Below are 24,077 nucleotides of genomic sequence, written 5' to 3' on the forward strand. Positions count from 1 at the left end.
GGGTTGCTCGTAGCCCTCTCAATGGAGAGTAGGACTCGACAGAGTCCGACTTCGGTAAAACAAATATCATGTCTCAATTTGTCTTCATTTGATATTTGTGTTTCACTTGTGGTATTCGAGTTATTGTGCAGGCTCTCGGTCATTTTATTCTCCAGTAGGTACCTGTAGCCTAGATCGAAAAGCAAAATCAAAAGAAGTAAGTTGGGGGACTAAGCTGACGAACCCGTGAATATTGAACCTGTCTGGTATCAATATCGGACGTGTCTAGTATTTGGAGCCTGTGCTGTTTTATTTGTTCTTTGCTCTAACTCTTGTGTTGTAGGCTTATGGCTCTTAGACTTATTTAGTACTTGTTATATACTATGTGGTTAACTCGTGAGGGGTTTACTTTCTCTGATTTAGAAGTTCTGAGTTATAGGAAATTCCAATATTAATTGTTTCTGTATTTGAAGGTGTTAATTTTTAGAAATGCCTATTCACCCTCCTCTAAGCGGCATCCTCGATCCTTTTAGACATGCAGCACATGAACTTATCCTAAAGTCAGCTTATCATGAAAAAGGTGGATGTCCATCTTAACGTGCTTGGTACGATGATGATGGACAAGATTAGCGGTCATCAGCAGCGGAGCTTGACGTAAAATCAAGGAGGGTGTAGGGTCGAGATGGTGGATTAGAGGGGGGTAATAGTCCTTTCTAAAATTAATCGCACCGACTAACCAAAACAAATGCAGAATTAAAACTAACGGTCTAGCCAAGACTACACCCATCTATCTAAGTTTACAAGCATCTTAAAAGATCCTAATTAGGCAACAAAGGTGCCGAGCTAGCTAGAGCTCACCTAATCAATTCCAGTAGCAAGGTCACACAAACCTATGCAACTAGTACTCAAGCAACCGGGGGAGCTCCTACATAATCTAGTAAGCAAAAGCACAGAGCCACCTAAGCTCACTAGCAATGCTCAATAACAAGGCTACACAAGCCAAATTAGAGAGCGTAAATTACTTAGCTACACAAACTAAGCAATGTGACTAACAAGGTTACTTAAACTAAATTAGCCACACAAGGGAGCTACTTCTATGCTACACAAGCAAGAAGGTAACTAGCCAACTACACAAGTCAACTAATTACTAGAGCAACTACACAAGCACAAGTGTTTGAAAGTAAATACAAGCTTGTGTAAAGAGGATGCAAACCAATGAGAAGACAAGGTTGACACGGAGATTTTATTCTGAGGTTCACGTGCTTGTCAATATGCTAGTCCCCGTTGTGTTGACCGCTCACTTGGTGGTTCGGTGGCTAATTGGCATATGTAACACCCTCGGTGTTACGCCCTAAATAAATTACTAAACCTTGTCATGAGCATCATGTTTACGTGATAATGCATCTGATAGAATGAATAGATGAAGTATTGCAACCTAAAATGATCAATAAAAATGCTAAATGAGAAGCTATTCCATAACTCAGGCAATTATCAAGTAGGGTTTTAAATCATTTTTTATGGAATGAAATACTATAGAACATGTGTGTGATGCTTAAATAAAGTTTGAAGTAGAAACTTTATAGATGACAATGAAATACTTGATGTAGAAAAATAACATTCTAGCTAACATTTCTAATAGCCTAAAAATAGAACTTGAAATCAAATTCAGCTCAAGACCTAGAAAAATTCTTAAGTCCAATAACAGTATGGCAATGCTATGTTGGTGAATTAATTCTGGAAAATTGAGCTAAAGGTCAGTGCTATGTTTTTGCTCCTTATGGTAGCCTGATGTACCTCCTTCAGCATGGTCAAGGTGGTTTAGCCGCAACCGAGTTGGATGAGTGTTGAGAGACACTTTAAAATATGTGCACGAACATAGTCTTGAGCTTCCTGGCCTGTGCGCGCGGTCACCACGCGCGGCCACTCTACGTCACCGTGCCGTGCTCGCACGCGCTGGCCAGCTGAGGCCGACCTGGCTCAGCCACGGCTTGGCTATGGTCTGGCTGCGGCTAGCCGCCACGCCTATCGCTGGTCGCCTGCTCGGCCAGCTACTGCCGACTGTGCCCCGACGGCCGCCGCTGCCGCTCTACCGATCTGATACCCCACCCGCTGTTGCACTGCTGCTGTGCTACTGCCCTCCCTGCCTCGCACTGTGGCACATCCGCTGCCGCTACTACTCGCCTCACCGTGCATGTGGCCTTGTCCCTACTGCTAGCGCCATCGCCTCACCATTTATGGCACTGCGGCCGCACATGTCATGCTCGGTCGTGGGCACATGCATGTTCCCTCTGGCCGTGAAGGCCCATAGCACTTACACGTCTACCAATTTGCTAGTGGCTAGTCGTGCCCTACCAAGGCGAGGATGAGCTGAGCTCTGACCTACCCCCTCCCCTCTCTCTTCTCTACTGCCATGGTGGATAGAGCCATGCCATTAAAACAAGCAGGGAGAAGTCACCATCGCCTGATTCGTCGCATCTCTGGCTTTGCCATCAAGCCGCCTAGCCGACCGTTCCCACCTCGCCTTAAATGGTGCCCGGTCGAGCATCAATTTTGGAGCTTTTCCCCACCACCGTGCCGATAAGGCCGAGTCCGCCCATCACCGAGGGTAGCTCCCATCTGACCACCTCGAGCAAAATTGATTGCACCGCTAGACACACCTCGAACCCCTCTTCGCCCTGCACGCCTTAGCCAAACCTCTACCACCTCACCGTCATCGCTGACGCGACCGTGCCGCCGCAATGTGTGGCCGCATGGCTCGATCGCACGTGGCCAGCCCTCCACCATCGTCCTCCACTCCAACCGTCGCTTTGGCTTGGTCCATGGTAGCCTCCTGATGCTTGTGCACTAACCAATTAGGTCTATAGCTGCCCTAGCTCATCGGAACAGTGGCACCACCATCGTGGATGGCCGCGCGCCGCTACAGCCTTCCCCCAGTAAGTCATGTCACTCGCATCGACGCTTAGCGTAGCCGCTCATGTCAGAGATAGTGACCGGCCCGTTAATTGGGCCGGTGCAAGTCCTAGGTGGCCGACGTGGCCGCGCTATGTCACCATCGCCACGCCGCCATGCACTAAGTGGTCGAGGGTGCACGTAGAGGAATTCCAGGAAAGTCAGGGGGTTAAGTGAGAAGATTTGAGAGAGGGGGAAATAGAATTGGGGCTTAGGTGTGATTTGGAAGAAAATCGGGGACTCTTTTGCAAAAACGCCAGCACGCAGGCTTCCCCCCATGGGCCGGCCTAACGTGGGCCATGGAAGCGTGCCGCTTCGTGCGCGCGCCGGCGTGGTCCGCGTGTGTGGGCCACGCGGCAGATTGGTTTTTCTTTTTCTAGGAATTTGTGAATGGTTTAATAATATAATTCTGAGCTTATCTTTGGTAATTAATATAAATTCATGTAGGTGTCCAAAAATCACAAAACAAATTTTGTTAGGTTCCTAAAATCTTGATCTATCTGTTGGTGTATTTAGTTCATGTTTATATGTGTTGACACTAGGAGCTATTAAATCATTTGAAAGTGCTTCATAATATTAATTTCATTATTGTAGGAATTTTTGTGGTGAATTGATGATAGTTTTGATCCTAAAATTTTTATAGCAGTTTTATTGTATTATTATGTGCTCACTGTAATTTTTGTAGCTTTAGAATAGACTAAGCATTATGGTAGTTAAATGCTCTTTGTTTCAATATACATTAAATCACTAGTAGAAATAAAGTTATATCCTTAAATTGCCAAGCTAAGAGTTTGTTAGTTGAAGCCAACACTTTGCTTGATGAAAATGATAGTTAGCTTAGTATCTTAGTTATTAGAGTTATCTTAGTAGCTTAGTATGTGTATTCTTATTTTAAGAGTTGTTGTTGCATAAATGCTAAATGTTGCATCATCATCGCATGCATGTAAAGAATGAGTTGGCGGAGATCGTGACCACCGGTGATTATGAGTTTGAGGAGATCATTGAGGAGTACAAGGAGGAGATTCTCATGCAGGAGGAGGCCTCGGAGCCACCACTAACTGACTCAGCTGACACCGCGCCTATCCAAGGCAAGCCCCGGTGCATAACCTCTATTTTATAATTCACCGTATATATATGTGTGTGTTGTGCATTTATGTTACAGGAATTTTATGGAAACCACATGCATAGATATACTTGTCCTAAGAGTCTTACTAGTGTAGGTTCGAGTAGCTGCTATGCTTAGGCTTTCGGTAGCGTGGGTAACCTACCGTTACTCACAATAGGTGATTATTATTACTCTCATAATAAAATGATGAAAAGAAAATAGAGACCGAGCAGGGATATGGTATGGGTTATGGTGGGTGTGACGAGTTGTGTCCCATGGCCATGGGGCTTAGCTTGGTTTCACTGTTTTTCCTGTCCATGTCGATTGAGGACCGTCCGTTGCTATGGATGGTAGTCAGGTCACAGACTTATTATCCTGAGCACATACTTGCTTATGGGAGCGGGAAGGCTCGTTACGTCCTTGTCGTGGGTTCCAACTCTTTTTGGACCGACTGATTGGAGGCGGGGAAATGTGGAGGTCTAAGAACCATGTTGAGACCGGGTCTCAAATGTGGGGGCTTGGAGTCCAAGTTTGGACGGGGACTTGGACCCCATGACAGGAGTGGAATGGGTTGGTATTGCTTGTGCCTGGGGTGCAAACAGGGCGTGTGTTTTGGGGTACCTAGCTGGGATACATTGGTTATGGTCTAGCACCGTAGTAAGAACTGGAAGATGAAAGATGGTGAAATGGTTCTGATTGCTTAACCCTTACTTGAAAATAGAACAGGTGCTTACCTAGAAATGTTAGCTAAGGAAGTAATCATGACTGCTAATAAAACGTGACTGTAAGGATGAACTATTAGTAATGCTTTCTGCAAACAAAAAGAAAACAACAAACCCATATTGCCTATCATATCCTTGAGAGTCAAGAAACTATTCCCACTAGTCGGGTAAGTCTTGCGAGTATATTGTGTACTCATGGTTTATTTTACTCCTGTTGTAGGTGCAGTTTGAGGAGTAGCTCTTATATGGAGGATTCTTCTGGTGGGTATAGACGGATCCTTGTATCATTTCCGCTAGATGTTTATTTTTATTCCACTGTTTAATTATCGCACTCTGAACTCTGGTATTGTAATAAATAATTTCAAAGAACTCTTGTTGTATGAAATGGACTAAGTATTGTAAGCTCGTACTCATTATTGAATTCTAGATGTAAAACATGGATTGTTTCGAGTTCTTCCTTAGGGTGTGCTCGACGGAACTATCCGATGTTGCTCACTTTTGTGGTGCTTAGTGTCAAGTGGAAGACGAGCGCCTCCGAAAGCGTGTTATTTCAGGTGGTTCTGCCACAGCATCACCCACCAAGCCCGCATGTCGGGCACCGCAAGAACCTACCCCAAAAGTGAGGGTAGCTCAATGACACGCTTAACTAGAGTTTCTCTTCGCGATCCTCGTGGGGTGAGCACAATCCCCCTCACAAATCCTCATCCGAAGTACCGAACAATCTTCTTACATGCTTCAACGGAGTCACAAGCCACCAAGCCATCGAGAAGGTGGCAACCTCCAAGAGTAACAAGAACCACCAACTTGCAACTCGATCACCTAGTGCCACTCGATGCAACCTCACGATGCAATCGCACTAGAATCACTCGCTCACTCGATCGGATTATCACTATCAAGCACAAGTGAGTTAGAGGGCTCCTAAGCACCACCACATAATCCACCAAAGCTCTAGTGTGCTCAGCAAACAGCCCATGGCTGGCCACCACTTCTATTTATAGCCCCAGGGGCTAAAATAGCCGTTACCCCTTCACTGCTAGAAATTCACAGCGACCGGGCGCGCCGGTCATGATGACCGGACATGCCAGGCCCTACGTCTAGTCACTCTTGGCAGTCCATGTGTCACCTGGATTCAATCAGGGCTGCCCGGTCCCAACGGTCGGCTTTGCACGCCAACGGTCAAAGAACGACCGGACGCACTGCTGGCCCAACCTGACGCTCCAAGCCACGTCCGATCACACGTTCATCCATGCTGCTGAGACACTGACCAAATGCCCTACTCTAGCACCTAGCGCTACGCCACCACCGAGTAGGTCGACTCCATAGAGGGTCTAGATCTGGCAAAATGCGACTGGACGTGTTAGATCCACAACGACCGGACGCAGTGCCCGAATCCAGTCCTTCTTCGCTTGCCACGCATCATCGCCATGCCTTGCGCTACAACATCAGCGTACGTCATGGTGACCGGACGCTGAAGCGTCATGTCCGGTCACCTCCATGCACCAGCGTCCGGTCAATTGACTGAGAATGAGCCTCTTCTACTTACATTGATCAGACATGCAGGTCCTGCAGAGGCCAGCGTTCGATCACCTATAGAGACCTCTTTTCGAATCCTTTTCTTCACTGAGTTGATCCACACCAACTCCAACTTCTCCTTTGCAAATGTGCTAACACCACCAAGTGTATAACACCTTATGCACTTGTGTTAGCTTTTTATAAACATTTTTTAAAGGATTAGTCACTAAACTTGTCATGCCACTCGATCCTAGCAACGACATAAAGTTAGATCACTCAAGTGGCACTAGATGACCGATATACAAACAAGTTTGCCCCTCTTGATAGTACGACCATCTATCCTAAACCCGGTCATAATCTTCTCTACACACCTATGACCGATGAAATAAAATGCCCTATAGGTTATGCCTTTGCCTTGCGCATTCCATTCCATCTCCTCCATCGTTGATGCAACACATTCACCAATCAATCACAAATGATATGATCCACTTCATATCACTAGGTGACCTTGTTGGTTCATCGATCTTGACTTCACTTGCTCTTCATCATTGCCTCGATCCATTGATGCCAAGTCATCACTCAACTTGCCCTTCACACTTGCAACTGGTCCGTCGAGCTAAGTCTTGTCTTGATCTTCTCCACCTTGATCACATGACTCCATGTCATGTCTCATATGCAATGAGCTCCTTTATCACATGTGTGAGCTTTGCATCAAGTTCAAGCCATCTAACATCTATGACATGTATTGCTCACACTCATGAACCTATGGACTAATTACTTGTGTATTTCACTTAAACACATATTAGTCCACCTAGGTTGTCACTCAATTACCAAAACCAAACAAGGCCTTTTAGAGGGGCCAAACATAGAAGACTAGCTTCTTAACTAAAAATAGAGTTGGAAATGTTATGGGTTATAGATGAGCTAATGCCTGGGACCTAGAACTAAATGAATAGATTATAGCCTTGCTTTAGAAATATATTCAGAGAAGGGGGCAGTTGCCCAGCTTCGCCTCCAAGAGGCTCTACCCATGGCGGTGTAACACCCCTGGTGTTACGAGCTTGCTTAGCACCGAGATTGAAGCCCGAGAGAGAATAGCCAAACAAGTTTTCGGGTTTTAAAAATTTAAAATGCACATGAAATGATAAGTGAATCCTATGTAACTCACTTTTGTGGACTCAACTAAATATCCAAGTTAACTTACTTAGTGCGTAAAAGTGCTAATGAAAATCCTAACAAGAAGAATGGGATACGTCGTTTTAGTTGTTTGGCACAAAAAATAATTTATATAAACAAAAATAAAATATAACTTGTGTGTAGTACTTAAGTAAAGTTGAAGATGCAACTTTAATTTTTGAAAACAAATGTTGTTAACCAGTGTTCTTGGGAGCTCAAAAAGCGAATTGGAAATTAAAATCAACCCTTTTCGTTAAGTCGGTAAACACTTGAACTATGTTTAAAGTGCTATTTTGGCGAATTATATTGAGCAAAATAATTAAATAGTGCTTAAATGTTTTGTTCCTATGAGTTAGTATGAAGTATGGACTATTGCATGGCTAGTGGCTGTTAGTCCAAACCTGAAATCTTTAATTTTTCTAAGTATGGAAAGGCAGTAGACAATGCCATTTTGGCAATTAATTTTTGAAAATTTTAGTTAAACACTATAGCTATGTTTTGGCACTATTGATTGCACTGAAGTGTGATCTTTGTAATGGAGTAGGGGTTAGAGGGGTTTGAGCTCGTTTGGGCCATGCAAAAATCTAGTGAAGTTGCAAGAAGGTCATGGTTGTTGGCGGTTGTGACTTGTGGCCGCGGTCACCACGTCGGTTCATCACGCCATAGCCGTTAGCCACGCACTGTCCCATAGACTATGCCCGTTGATGCGCACAGCTATCGGCTGCGGTGAGGTTGGGCCGCAGCACTGCCACGCTGCTGTTGCACGCCGCGGTCATGACCTTGGCAGTGCTGAGCACGCCACCGAGGCTCCTCGTGCGTGCCACTACTGTGTGCCGGGCCAACACCATGATGTGTCGAGCCATTGTGCCTTGGTTGCGGCTGCCCCATCATGCGCAACGCGCTCTCAGCCGTGCACCTCACCTATGCGCCGCGCTGCTCTTGTCGTGTCGCCTGGCCTTACTGAGCCGGTCCCACCACAAAGCTACAGGGAGGGTGCAGCCTCGCGCACGTGGAGCAGTCATCGTGTCACTGCCCTCCCCCCATGCCATTTTGTTGCACCGCCCCCGCGCGACAGCCTTGCGCGCTATCACTATTTTGCTACCTCCGTCCGTGTCCTGACAAGGCCGAGCCATCCCATCCCGGCACTCCATGACGCGCTCTCTCTGAGCCTCACCCATGTGGATGCCCTCGTTTCATTAACACAACCTCAGCCAAAGTTGGTCGAGCCTTGAAGGATCGTTGTCCTGTCTTCCCTTTACCACCGATGGAACCACGCCGCTTCGCAAGTTAAATGTGCGCTATCCATGATATCTCATCTCGGTTTAGTGCTCCAGTAGCTAGGAATAGAAGCTAGCTAGTAGCCCGACCCACACCAAGGCGCAGGCAAGCCCTATTGCCAGCCAGATTCGAGTTTTTGCTCGCCTCCGATCGATTTCACTGCCATGCCGTACTCATGTTGAGGGTGAGCCTCTTGTCACCAATAGCAGTTCAATTGATGGGTGTTTTGAGGTCTCCTTGACCCCCTCGTGCTAGTGCTCTCCTTCTTTTGGTCAGAAGCTTCATCGGTGACGAGGTGACGCGCCGGTGTCCGCCTCAGAGCATCGCTGCCCTGCCAGCTCGCACGTGGCCAGACCACCTCAACCCTTCCTGGTTTCAACCATCACCACCACGTGCACCTCGGTGAGCTCCGACTGCTTTTCCGCCACTGCGTTACCTCTGTTAGGGCTCTAGGTCACCGGTATGGCCTCGTCGTCGTCACGAAACATGTTGTCCTAGCCGCCACCGTGGTAGGCTATGTTGTAGTGCCTCTCCTAATACCTAACCATCGCCTCTAGAAGCACGCTGTTGAAACTTAGATGCTTGGTCACCGTAGGTCACCGAAGACCCTTGTCGATGGCCGGCGTAACCGTATTTGTCGCTGGTGTGCCACGCCGTCGCGCACGGGCACGCCGGGGAGCCGCCCATTATGAAGACAACACTTTTCAGGGTGTTTTGTGCAAAGCTTGAGTCTAATGAAATAGTGATTCACTATGTCGCTTGATTGTCTAACAGTGCGAGACCTCTTTTGCAAAAGCGCGAGCGCGCGTGGGCTCTCCCGCCTTGGGCCGTTGCTGAGCCAACCGGCCGAGCACGACCACACCACGTGCGGGCTTCGCGGGCCACTAGGCCGGATTAGTCGCCACCGGCCTTTTCCTTTTTCCTAAAGCGTTTTCTAATTTAGTTTCTAAAGCAAACTTGTAAATTCCATATAAATTTGTGTAGTTGATCAAAAATGGTGAAACTAATTTTGTTAGGTTCCTAAAATCATGATCTATCTGCTAATATATCTTGTTCACATAGCTTCATAGTATTTTTAGGAGTTATCTAATTAAATTAAGATGCTTAATATTGTTAAGATATAAACTTGTAAGAATTTTGTAATAAATTGGTGATAGTATTGGCTCTAAAAATTTCATAGTAAATTCCTAATATTATTAGGTGCTCACTTAATTTTTATAGCTCCATAATAATTAGTTTGCTAAGATAGCTAATGAGCCCTAGTTTGAATATATATTAAATCAACAAAATGAAGTAAAGAAATACCTTGGGATTGTAGAACTAAAACACTTATCGGGAAACAACGCCTTATGCAACAACGTGAATACATAGCCTAGTAAGTTAGTCATTAGAGCTAGCTCGTAGCTTGAGAGGCGTAATCGTATTTTAAGAGTTGCGGTTACCGTTGATTAATTGCGTCTCTGCGCTGCATCCACGTATGTCATAATAGGAATAACGATGGATCGTGGAGATGATCGGAGTAGCGAAAAAGATGGTGCATTGATGATCGTGTCATCATGATGTAATGCTAACTTTTGGTTATATCTTACTCAGGCAAGCCCCGGTGCATAACTAATATTATTCTGCATTTTAGTTTATGCTTGTGCATTAAGTTTAAAGGAGTTGAATGAAATCCACTTGCATAATTATATCCTCATCCTATGAGTCTTACTAGTGTAATAGGATCATATAGATTGCTATGCTATAGGATTCCGGTAGAAGTCGGGTGATTACCTGTCACTCGCGAGAGATAGAAAATATATTATTGTTATTATTACCATCACATGGAATATGAATGGATAATAATTGGGGACCGGGCGGAACTGTACTTTAGATTTGAAATTGGATTGGGTTGGGCAATCGAGCGAGGCTTTGGTTGCACTCGTTCCGTCTGTGTCAATTGAGGACCGTCCGTTGCTGTAGATGGTAGTCAGGTCATAAACTTATTATTCTGAGCACATACTTGCTTATGGGAGCGGAAAAACTTGTTACCCTCTTGTCATGGGTTCCGGCTCTTTCCAGACCGACTTTTAGGGGTGGGCATTAGGTGAAGGTCTAAGCACCATACTAAGACCGGATTTCAGGTGTTGGAGGCTTGGAGTCCAAGTTTGTACGGGACCTGGACCCCTTGATAGGAGTGGAATGGGTTGGTCTTGTTTGTGCTTGGGGTACAAACGAGGTGTGTGTTTCAGGGTATCCAGCTAGGATACATTGATTCGTGAATCGCCGTTTCTGTGAGACGGTGCGACTTGGCTATGGTCTAGCACCGTAGTAAGAACTTGAATACGAAAGATGGTAGAATGGTTCTAATTGCTTACCACATGCTTAAAAGTAGCATAGGTGCTTACATAGAATGGTTAGTAAATGAACTAATGATGACTGCTAATAAAATTGAATATAAGGATCCACGTTTAGTAATGCTTCCTGCAGATGCAATAACCCACAAGCCAGATAGCCTTGTATATCCTTGGAGTCTTTTATTTTCCTCCTATCGGGTAAGTCTTGTAGAGTACAATCGAGTACTCAGGGTTTTATTCCCCCTATTGCAGGTGATCGGAGGATACATAGATCTGACTCTTATGTATGGAAACCTTCTGGTGGGCTCAGAGAGGATTCCTTTTACGCTACGACTGTAGTGTTTATTTATAACCCTCATTAAAAGTTTTTAGAAGAAAAGTTTTATGATCTATCATCATATCTGGTTTATAAATGTTCACTATGTTAATGATTTGCCATTAACTTTTATTTCCGTTGTAACTCTGATCATATGTTGTTCTCCGCTGCAAGATAAAAATGTGAACCTAAAATGTATAAACTCTTTCACAAGTAAAATTGTCTTAATTCCGCTATTGCATTCAACTTGTTTAAGTACTCTAATGTTGTAATAAAGTGATGTAAGAAATGGTTAAGAATGTTGTAAGCTTTATTCTCTCATTTATGATCTTAATGGAAGAATGTGGATTTTCGAGTTCTCCTTTGGGGTATGCTTGACGGAACGGCACGATTTAGTGCACTCTCTTGGGTACTTAGTGTCTAATGAAAGACAAATACTCTTAGGAGGACATTAGATTAGACGGTTCTACCACATACGGTCATATAGAGACGCTAATATTGTCACAGTAAATGACGGTCGCAGAAATAATCAGGACATGAAGCTCTTGAAGCAGTGTGCAACCAACAACACTCAACCATAGCATGTGTGATGGCCCAATACTGAACCTCGGCGACCAGGAGACTGTTGCCTAATGCTTGACCTACTAGGACACCAGGTTCTTACACAAGAAGCTCTTGAAGCAGTGTGCAACCAACAACACTCAACCATAGCATGTGTGATGGCCCAATACTGAACCTCGGCGACCAGGAGACTGTTGCCTAATGCTTGACCTACTAGGACACCAGGTTCTTACACAAGAAGATGCATGACTCAAAGGCTATGGGCAACGAGCCAACGACCAACCCAAGGCATCGTGAGTCACTCACGGTGATACAGGCTTGTTTGGTTTGAGCTCTGGCAGGCAATGCCTATCGAGGCAAATGATCGTGGCCTCAGGAGTCCAAAATCGGACGCCTGAAAGTGTTGTTTAGCCCATGTAGCTCTGGCCAGGAGCCACTCTCATGTGTACTTGCTGATAAGGGCACGCGATGACCTGTAGGAAGCAGAGGGATGTGAAGAAGGAGATGGTCGGATATTAAAGGCACTAACAAGTGGAGCCATGCCACGATGATGCTGACATGTTGGCCCTTGTTGTGCCATAAAGCGAAACCACCAATTAAAACGACTTGTGGGATAGATGAAATGGTTTTAATAGGTGAAAGGGTAGAATATATGATATTTAGCGGGTTAAATAGGTTAACATTAATATTCAGGAATTATATAGAAATTTTATATTCCTCATATACACCAGATTTATAGTATGAATAACAATTTCTACACCTAAAAAGACTCTAAAGTCATCATCTACCCAGTGATACCAAATCTTGATCCTTACTCATGTGTTTGCGTCCAATACGAATTATGCCCTACTCGGAGCTCATATGTATAAATTCAAAAAATTATGACTCTGGTGTAACGTACGGGCATATATCTAGTAATAGAATAAATTTGTCATGACGAACGACCTACGTTAGCAAAAGAATATGGCTCATGTGTTCCTACCACTACTTTTTGAAGTCTAATTATGATTTTGTCCTATTTATTTAACTTTGCAATTTTGCTCATGCTTTTTTCAAAATAAAAATCAGAGTTAACATTTGTTTCGTTTAGAAGAGTCAACTGTTTCAGTTCGTGAGAAAGATAAGAATCAGAGTTCACATTTGTTTCATTTAGAAGAGTTACTGTTTCCATTCAGTTAAGAATCATATACAGTTTTCCTATGAATTTCCCTCGGGTCCGTTTGCATCATTAAATTGAATTAATTTTAATAACCATAATTTAGACACATGTTAATTAAGTTAATATGGTTATATATGAAATATATTTGTATATTATTGTGGATCATACGAGAGAGATACGTATGTGTTGCATTTCTACATAGGGGAGTGAGTTGAACAGCATGTTAAGTCGCAAATAGAAAACACATGTACATCTATAGAATCAATTTCCTCTCCCACACTATAAATTTGAGATAGGCTTATATGTGGACTTTGAAAAGTTGTGAAATGTCATATTTCAGCCAAATAGCCTAGTCTATTAACTAGATTCCAATTCCCAAAAATGAAATGATCCAAACGTTTTCTCAAAGTTTTCCCAATACTGTGATTTATCATATATTTTAACAACGTATAAAAAATAGCATCAAACTTGCAAATATATCATATCTAAACATAGTTTAACAAGTTGTCTTCTTCATTTTTTTCGTTCCTTTAATTTATTCATTTGACTTTTGGAGTCTAGAACCAGAGCGAATGAGAGAGAAGGGTGCCTTAGGATTAAAAAAACAAGGATAAAATCATTATTGGCCTTCAAAGTAGGACAAGAACACCAATCTCCCAATACAATTACTGATAAAAAGGAGCATTCAGAGTTTAAAACGAAATACTGGATCTGGTTTACTATATATCCTATTACAAGGTTACAGCGGACTGGCGTACACTCGAACGAGTGACTAAACATTTATGGGCAGAAGGTGCTCAAGCGACAAAACCCTATCCAGATCCCTTACACAAGAACGGATGGCCCTTGAGTCCTTTCCTGACGCAAAAAGGTCCGCGCGCATGAGTCATTTCTGAACAACCTTAGGGTCTGGCACTTTAAGGATGCCAGCATCAACCAGTGGCTGCAGCTCAGGTTTTGCAAGATCCTTGACCTCCTTACTTGGCGATTCCAGGAAACCTGCAACCACCTTCGAACTGCAACCAGACGTCCAAAATATAATTTGTGAGGTAGATCCAATAACACCATGTAACTATGCAAGTGCAGCAATATGTTGAATTGTCACAACTTCAGAGTCAATAATGGAAAAAGGGTTAAACATTAAGCCATAATTACACAAACAAGCTACATCTGCACTGCATGAGTTTTGGAAGCACGAGTACATGGCAATATGGCATCACATTGAGAAGTAAAACATTGTACCTGTGTCCTTCAGCCCATATCTTGCACTTCCCTTCAAGAGCCTTTCTCCAGAGAATGACTGCAAACGCTGGACAGTCAATTACCATTCTTCTGATTACACGGCTGGAAAAGAAGTTCTCAAATGCATGTTCAATATCTTCAGTCTTCGGTTGGGCTGCATCAGACACTATTGCATCATGCAACATGTGGATCCTATCAGTGAGGCCCTCCAAAACATTGTCTTTACCACCAACAGCGATCTTCAGGTTTCAAAAATAGCACCACGCAATTCAAGTCAGGATAGTCATGAAATTTATACAAATGATAACAGGGGGAAAAACTATAGGTAGGTCTGTATGAAGCATTATGTACATAGTTATTCTCCTGTCGACTCAACACTTCAAGACACTAGGAACATCCCAAAGAAAGTAGATTGCATTAACTGATAGAGCTTTCTCCACATTAGATAGAGAATCAATAGCCAGATTAACATAAAGGTCCACAAAAGTCATCATTTGTCAGTCCAATTTTGTACTTGAAGATAAAATTAATATGGAATGGACAATGGTCATTATTAGAAAAAATGGTTATCTTTCAAAACAATGCTATAGGAATTTTGGACTTCTACATTAAATTAACATGGCATGAACAATGAGCAATGGTCATTATTGGGTAAAAAAAGGTTATTATACAAATCAATGCTGTGGTAAGGAATTGCTTTGGTAAAAAACTACCAGAGGAAAAAGGTTTATGCCATACTAAGGACAAATTGAACATCAAGATCATGATGGCAAAAAGAGTTGCACATAAAAATCATAAACAGTAAAGAGCAGGTTTCCCATCTCCATGGAGCCATGGATAACAGCAGATCACCTCATATAATACTTCTTTGCCAAAATTTGTTCGAAGTAATTCTCCAACATTTTCAAGGCATGATTGGATGAGCGCCTGCAAACAAATTTAAAAATATATATTAGGAGGACGAAATCCAGTCATCAAGTGCATGAGATGCTTATAAGGAGGATAAGATGTTTATGTTTACTCCAGGTGCTTGAAGTGTACTAACAAGTTAGTTGAGCTTATTTAAGAACCCGTTTGCATTGGTGGGACTAACTTTTATAAGGGCATGCTTAATGATGTAGTATTCTTTCTCTTTAAGCACTAATGCAAACAGGAGTGAATGTAATCTCCAATACATCAATTTCCATCCACAAGATTATTTCATATTTGGGTGCCATTAGTATTTAGCATGTATGCTTCCACAACATAGTAAATAGAATTCCATGGAGATATGTGCAACCACAAGAAGACAGGCCAAGGCACAGAAATATAATCAGAATCATTGGTAACTTCAGAAACAGAAGGGCAATAACCTATCTTATTTCAAAGGATACAGAATAGTCACTACGTACACAGACAAAAAAGGGTGGATACACAAGAAATGCTGCAGGTGACCTACTACTGCACATAATTTACTGTCCACTTATTTTGCTTGCTTTCTATAACCATGGCTGTTCAGACAAAACATTGTGCACTGAGATCAGCAGCCTGGAATTAGAGTTTTTGTGATTAAACTATATCTACCCTAGTTGCAAGAATTAACACATTTCTTAAAAGAATGATATGTTCTTTAATGAAATAGGTACGGGCATCACCTCGGCCAGCTCACTCTTGATCAACAGTTCATGTCGCCTTTGTAATGGATCCTTCTTGCTCTCAGACACAATTTGCATGCCTTCTAAGCCATTGGGATCTTCATCAGTCACACCATCTACTTCATTTTCTGATGTGTCACCCTGAACCAGAAACGTCAACTATTTAGGATGTCTTTCTCTATAGAATACTTGGAGATGAAAGAGTAGCTAACTTGCCTTTGTTGGACTAAGAGAAGGTACATTGTAGTTCAGACAAGCCAGATTATCCGGAGAAAGATAGCGTGAGCAAAGAGGGTGAAGTAGTTGCAGCAATGGTCGTCTCCCATTCTGTTCCAGCAAGTAGATCCATTAGTACTAGTCTTAAGTGCACAAATTTACAAAAAATCCAAGATAAACTATTCGGACAAAGGGAAACTATTACCTTGTCAAAAATGAGTTGCTTTATATGTTTTGCCAGCTCTTGAATGACAATCTACCAGGCCAAAGATAAACTGTTAGTGTTGCCCATTTCTAGCTGCTTTGCAACAAGAGGCATGATTCTCAGAGAAAGCAAACTGTAGGTGCTAACCAACCTTAGAAACAAGCTTTGTGTCATCAACAATGGAACTAATGCAGATAAGGAACTGGATAAAAAAGAGATGTGTTAGCAGAGGACTGAGGGTAAATCGAATCCATTTGTAAGAACAAACTTGAATCTTGTCTAGAAAAGGGAGAAACGCTTAACAGGTCACAATATTCCCAATTTAAGAGCCAAAATAATTGTAAATAAATACAGTCATTACTCACAAGACATCCAAAATCACTTAGAGCAAGCTTCATAATGTGCCCCTTCAAACTTTTAATGATCTTCTTCCTGTCCTGAAATACATTGCCATGTCCATTAGTCTTGTTAATGAAGATAGTACATACAGCAGAAAATAAATACGCAATAAGGAGTACTCGGTACAATGTAGTGCATAATCAATTTGCAAATATACAAGCACCACAAAATTTACAAAAATAAACCAGCACCAAACAAAACACCAGTGGATAGTAGCGGAGAAAGTGATTGAACTGGAGTTAATATATAATAAGAACCTGTACAGAAATACCTTTGCACTGCCATGCTTGAGGCAACTAATTCCTAGTTTTAATCCTTCCCTTGTCTGCATGATCCTAACAATAAGTGGCTCTTTCGACCTTTTCTTCTTAGCTTTTGTTTTCTTTGGTAGTTCCGGAGCATTTGATGGTTCATCTCCATCTATGATTAATGCTCCTTGAGTAAGAAGGGGGATAAGTTGACAAATAACGTCCGAGGCTGAGGTCTAACAAAACAGACATAGGTTACAATGTGATAAACTGAATACTTAGTTCACAGATGAGGGCAGGTAAAATAAACATTGCACAACAAAGGATACAATGCGATTACCTTGTCTGCAATTGTAAAGTACTCCAATATGGCCGTGTGCACTATTGAATACTCAACAGTACCTTTCTCCAGGATTTTATGAATCACAATAGTCATGTACTGCAGGACAGATGATATCTGCAACCCAAGCTTGGAAATTGTATCTATCAAACTGGAAAAGGAGTTGAACATTAGGATTTACCACAAAATAAAATCCATGGAACTGTTGTATCTAGAGACAAAAAAAATCTCTCGTACGGATAACCAAAGTCACATTAATTTCCCCTATAATTCTAAGACAAGGAAAAACTGCAAAAGACATGCTTAGCTCTAGGTTATTACAACTGTTCAGAAGATGTTCAGAAAGAATAAATAGCAAAGGGGACTTCTAAAATACATGACCAGGATTCCAGGATGTATATTGTACCAACCAGCAGGAACTTTGCAAAGTCAGATCCTGGAATAGCTGAAGTTCAGTGGAGTACAGTTCCAGTAACAACTGTCTTTTCTGACGTTTTGTTCCCCGCTGAAATGCATAATCAACGACTGCAAGAAAGAACATATACTTGTTTCAAAAAAAGAAAGAACATATATTGATGAGACCTTGATTTGAGAAGAGAAAATGGCGAGTCTAAAGCCATTCACTGCAATAACATAATTGAACACACACCTGCAGCTCCTATAGTATGATGAAGAAGTTTGGCAACACGACCATGAAGAGAAGAGATGAAACTGGCAAACTGTTTTTTAGAGGCTGCAACCGCAAACAGGAGACATGTTAATGAAGCTAAGGGTCATATCAAACTATCATGTAACATTCTAACATAGCCACATGCCCACGCGTGATCTGATCCGTATATAAAGTTATACGAAATGTACCGAGTTCTACAAGCTTCTTTACAAGGAAAACCGCATATTTCTTGCGAGAAAGATCGAGCAAATGTGGATGTAGAACATCAAAAATAGCATCCCTCTCTGACTGTGAGCACCACTTTACACATGTCTGCCAAAAGACGGTAATCAACTGATCATCAAAAGCCAGGACACAGGCAACATAACAAAAAACGCAGCAGATTGAAAAATACTGTGTGTGCTCAGCTTACTTGAAGAACACGTGCGGTAATATGTGATGTGGCGATATCCAAATATTTCCCATCCATTTTCTTGAGAGCCTCACTTACTACCCTGGAAAGGTGACAATTATGTCAATGTATATGATTGCAAACATAAGATACAAGACTGTGATCCAAATGCCTACTTGGACCTCTCCTCTTTGCTCACATCGTGGCATCTCATCTTTTCCCACAGTTTCGTTAGTTCCTGCCGGTATTCAGGGTCAATCAGAGCAAAAGAGCATTGAATATAGCAAACTGACAAGTTTACTGTCACCACAAATGTCAGTCGAGGTTGAAGAACTTGTTAATGTTGATGATCTTTGTGGGGGGTAACGTCCCAATTCGAAAAGGCAAAAAAATCAGGTTTGGATAATTAAGCACATAATAATCATCAAAAGAACCGTCCAATATCTAAGTATCGCAAGAAGAACCTTGTTGCAGAAACTGACTCTCTTTACATAAATACATACAGGTTGATGTGTTCAGTCCATAGTGGATTGATCGACCACAATGCAAGTCAGGTTGCAGCTTTACAGCAAAAGTGTTACAACTAGAATCATAATTGTGACCTAAAAACAGGTGCTGCAAGCCCCAAATTGGAACATACGGTGCGAAAAAAAAAAGCTGAAGTACCTTCTCAAGGCTGTAATGCTGCTTCCTCTTCATCTTTCTGGCCTCCGACATTTCCTGTTACAGTCCAGCCCGTCCGTCAATTGAAGCTCAGAGATACAAATGCAGCGGCCTCGATCGAAGCCCATGCTCCAGCGCTTCCGAGCACAAACGAGCATTTAAGAGATACCTTGGCCGCGAGGCGCTTCTCCTTGGGGGTAACCGGGGTCTTCTTCCTCGCCACAGCCTCTCCGGCCCCGCCATCGGCCGCGTAGCCGCCGGCGGCCGAGTGCTTCTTCCGCTTCGCTCCGTCCCCGCCTCCCTTAACATGCGGCCGAGGCTTGGCCTTCCCTTCCGCGTGCTCGCGCTTGCGCTTCTTCGCGCCCTGGAGATCGCCGCCGCCCGCCATCGCGCGCGCCGCTCGCTGCTCTGCTGTGGCGACGGAGGACGAGGAAGGGGTTTACCGGACCAGATAGGCCCTAGCTAGGGTTTATACGAGCTCGCCCGCCAGTGGCTAGTATTAGGCCTCAGTGGCGGCCCGCTCAGGGTATCTTCCGGTTTCGGGCCATGGCGCCTGCAGATGCGTCCGGTCCAGCAACCGAGGCCCATGGCTCAAGATGTTTCGAGGCGTTTGCTTTGCTCGGGCCCAGCCCAGCTGACCGGTCAAAGCGAGCGAGGGCAGTTCCGTCAATTCGTTGAGGGTGGGAAATTGAGGGTTTTCCCGCCGCGAACAGCGTGGGCCTGCACTTCTGCCGCCAACCCAACCTACGCCGGATCGGCTGGATGGGCCTCGGCTCCTCTTTTTGGGTCGTAGTGCCGGTCTGGCCTAGATCTGGTGCGGCGCGGCCACGCGTGGGCGCCCGTGTGGCACCCTCGCCGCATCCTCAAATTTGAATTGAAGTTCGCAGAGGGCACGTACAGCGGGGCGATTTAACCCGTCTCTATGTCTTATTTTTTTGCAGAAAACACCCTCGGGACCGAGAAGACCGGCGAGTCTGTCGTCTCACGAGGCAACGACGTCCCCTCGTGCTCCAGACTGAGTCGCCAGACGAGGACGCGCTGTACAGCATCGTCGCCTCCGAGCGACGACGCGCGGACCAAGCCGTGCGCGCGGGAGTGTAACACCCTCGATGTTATCCTGTTAATCATCTACTAAAACATATCATAAACATCATACTTGTGTGTTAATGCATATGGTGAAGTGTGTAAATCAATTTCTGTGACTCAAAATGATCAATAAAAATGCTAAACGAAAGTTGGTTCGATGGTTCATGCATATCAAGTAGGGTTTAAAACCAATTTTTATTAAGCAAAAATACTATAGAACATGTGTGTGATACTTAAATAAAGTTTAAAGTACAAACTTTGTAGATGACAATGAAATATTTGCTTTTGAAAAATAATATTGCTTTGTAATATTTTCAATAGCCTAAAAATCATAAATTGAAATCTAAGTTCAGTTCAAAATTTAGAAAATTTCCAAGTCTCTCAACAGCTAGACGCTGTTATGTTTAGCAATTTATTTGGAGAGATTGGGTTAAGGAGTGGCGTGGTGCTATGATTCGATTTAGTAGTTCCATGTGCCATCTTGAGTGTAGTGAAGCCGGTTTAGGTTTAGGAGCAACGGTTTAGTCGTGATCAGCGCTTTAAAATTCATGCATGTACTTGTCTCGGGTTGGTTGGCGCCAGGTGCGCGATCACTGCGCGGCCTCCCCACGCCGCGCACATGGTCGCGTCTCGCGCAACCACCCTGCGTCGCCATGCTGGGTCGGTCGGGCCGCTTGGGCTTGGCCGATGCTGGCCGCAGCAAGCCTTTGGCCCCGCGCCCTGCTGTCCTGCCTCGCGCCGCCGCCATTGGAGCCATCGTGGCCGCGCTGCCGTTACGTCCGCCCACTGCTGCCTCGTGTCGCAACGCTGCCGCTGTCGCCGCGTCACTCTCGTACTCGCGTCTGCTCACTGCATCGCGCTACCCCCTCCCTGTCTCGGTTGGGTGCCGTCCGCACGTGATCGTGCACGTCGTCGTCACGCTATTAATGGCGCTGCGGCGCGTGGGCCATGGCCAGTCGCGAACGCTCGCACTTGTCCCCTCGTGCTTAGACGTAGGTCCCTTGGCCACAACCGCTCGCTTTCCACCAAGGCGAGGATGAACCGAGCCCACCTGTCGTGCCCCGTTTCTCTCATTCTCCCTCTGTTTTCTGCCGCCGTCGAGTCACGGTCATGGTGAGCCAGAGAGCGAGCACCTATCACCAATTCCTTGTGCTCACGTCTCCGCCTTTATGTCCTCTTATCGACCGCTCCCACCCCGCCTTGATTACATCTAGGCCGAGCTCCAATTTTAGAGCTTTGCTCCCGCCGCCGCGCCATTAAGGCCCCGCCCGCCTCATCGTGCCTAGCTCCAACCTCGTCATCTCGCGTCGAATTGACCGCACCACTAGCCCCGCCTAGAACCCCTCTTCGTCATACGCACGCTAGTCGCAGCTCTAGTGTCGTCTCCTCGCTGCTGACGTGGTTGTGCCTTTGCGGTCCACCATTCACCTCACAGCGCGCACGTGGCTAGGCTCGCTCGGGTTGTCTCTAGCCGAGCCGACACCTTGGTTAGCTCATTGGTGAGTCATTGTTGCTCACCCACTATCCCTACTGCCTTGTTGTTATTGCGGCTCACCTAAACGTTGTCACCATTACCGTAGGGTGCCCGTCGTCGTGGAGAGGTCCTTCTACGATGTCCTAGCTCGTGCAACCGCCGCCCATCGCCTCGCGTCGACCCCTTGGTGAGATTTGGCCTCGTAGCTAGGTTAGCATGGGTCCTACTCCTAGGTGGCCGACGCTGTTGCCAGTGCCACTGCTCGCCGTGCCAGAGCGTGCGGGTGAGGCTAGGGACCGTGCCATTGTAAAGAGGAGAGAGTACAAGGGTCTTTTTGCATAGGTGCTGTCTCTAGGAATAGTAACGTGGATTGCGGGTTGTTTTCTTCATAGTCCAGGGGTGTTTTTGCTAATATGCCAGTGCACACGGGATTCCCCCACCGCGGGCCACCTCGCGCTGCAGGCCGGCCTCGTGTGGGCCACGCCTGTGGGCCACCGCGCGCTCACGCGTGCCCTACATCGCGCGGGCCACGCGGGAGAATTTGTTTTTCTTTTTCATAAGGAATTAGAAATAGTTTTCTGATTTAATTTTAAGCTGATCTTTAGTAAATCATATAAAATCATGGAGGTATCCAAAAATTGTGCAACAAATTTTGTTAAGTTCCTAAAAATGTGCTCTATCTATTAGTGCATTTAGTTCATATATATACATGTTGATACCAGAAGCTATTAAATCATTTGAGAGTGCTTAATATTATTAGGTTAAATATTATAGGAATTTTTATGGTAAATTGATGATAGCATTAATCCTAAAATGTTTATGGTAGTTTTCTGGTATTATTATGTGCTCACTGTAATCTTGTAGCCCTAGAATCGACTACTTAATATGGTAGCTAAATACCCATTAAGGCTAAAGGAATAATGGCATGATGTTGGTTTATAAAAGTTAAGCACCTGTAGGGTAAGCTTGAAATCTATTTGGTAGAGATAATGCTTAGCTTAGTATCTTAGTCATTAGAGCTAGCTTAGTAGCTTAGCATGTGTATTCTTATTTTAAGAGTTGTTGTTACTAAAATACTAAGTGTTGCATCATCATTGCATGCATGCAGAGAACGAGTTGGTGGAGTTCGTCACCGCCGAAGAGCAGGAGTATGAAGGGGGGTCAAGGAGTACAAGGAGGTGGTCCTCGTGCAGGAGAAGGTCCTAGAGCCATCACTGACTAACTTAGCTGACACCCCGCCTGCCCAAGGCAAGCTCCGGTGCATAACCCTTATTTTGAATGATCACTGGATATATATATGTGATGTGCATTTACGTTATAGGATTTAAATTGAAACTACATGCATAGATAACATACATATGAGTCCTACTAGCATAGGGCGAGTAGCTGCTATGTTTGGGCTATCGGTAGCATGAGTAACCTGTCATTACTCTTAATAGGTGATTATTATTATTACTCTCATGATAAAATGGTGAAAGGAAATAGAGACTGGGCAAGGATATGGTACGGATATTGGTGGGTGTAATAGGTTGTGTCCCGTGGCCAATGGGGCATAGCTTGGTTACACTATTTTCCCTGTCCGTGTTGGTTAAGGACCATCCGTTGTTGTGGATTCTAGTCAAGTCATAGACTTATTATCCTGAGCACATACTTGCTTATGGGAGCGGAAAGGCTCATTGCTCTCTTGTCATTGGTTTTGGCTCTTTTCGGACCGACTGATTGAAGGTGGGGATGGTGGAGGTCTAAGCACCACACTGAGTCTAGGACTCAGGAGTGGGGGCTTGGAGTCCAAGTTTGGACTGGGACCTGGCCCCTTTGACAGGAGAGTGGTGGGTTGGTGTTGCTTATGCCTGGGGTACAAGCGGGGCGTGTGTTTCGATATACCCAGCTGGGATACATTGGTTCACGAATCACCGTGTGATCTAGTATGACTTGGCTATAATCTAGCACCATAGTAAGAACTAGAAGATGAAAGGAGATGAATGGATATGATTACTCAACTCTTGCTTGAAAGTAGAACAGGTGCTTACATAGAATGGTTAGCTAATGAACTAATCATGACTGCTAATAAAATATATACATAAGGATTCACTACTAGTAATACTTTTCACAAAAAGGAAACCCAACAAACCATAAAACTTATCATATCCTTTGAAGTCAAGAAATTATTTCCACTAGTCGGGTAAGTCTTGCGAGTACATTGTGTACTCAGGGTTTATTTACCCCTGTTGCAGATGCAGCTTCAGGAGTGACTGTTGTGTGGAGGATTCTTCTGGTGGGCACAGGCGGATCCTTGTATCTTATTGTTACATGTTTATTTTAATTCCGTTATTTAAATTCCGCACTCTGAACTTGGTATTGTAATAATGTATTTTTGAGAACTCTTATTGTATGAAATGGACTAAGTATTGTAAGT

At 44.1% G+C, this 24,077-nt stretch overlaps 1 protein-coding gene across 1 annotated transcript; it reads right to left on the reverse strand.

Annotated features, from left to right (window-relative positions):
- Positions 1-13,712: 13,712 nt before the first annotated feature.
- Positions 13,713-19,539, reverse strand: LOC136537554 (pumilio homolog 24-like). The gene is made up of 17 exons (XM_066529487.1): positions 19,271-19,539; positions 19,105-19,158; positions 18,615-18,676; positions 18,460-18,541; positions 18,236-18,359; positions 18,027-18,110; positions 17,788-17,902; positions 17,378-17,528; positions 17,061-17,273; positions 16,756-16,827; positions 16,542-16,592; positions 16,391-16,441; positions 16,186-16,296; positions 15,970-16,110; positions 15,188-15,262; positions 14,336-14,574; positions 13,713-14,109 (listed from the first exon to the last, which is right to left on the reverse strand). The coding sequence occupies exons 1-17, from the start codon at positions 19,487-19,489 to the stop codon at positions 13,980-13,982; spliced, it is 1,974 nt and encodes a 657-aa protein (XP_066385584.1). The 5' UTR covers positions 19,490-19,539; the 3' UTR covers positions 13,713-13,979.
- Between the last annotated feature and the right edge of the window lie 4,538 nt (positions 19,540-24,077).

The sequence above is a fragment of the Miscanthus floridulus genome, chromosome 2 (genome assembly GCF_019320115.1).
Source record: "Miscanthus floridulus cultivar M001 chromosome 2, ASM1932011v1, whole genome shotgun sequence".
Classification (NCBI taxonomy): domain Eukaryota; kingdom Viridiplantae; phylum Streptophyta; class Magnoliopsida; order Poales; family Poaceae; genus Miscanthus; species Miscanthus floridulus.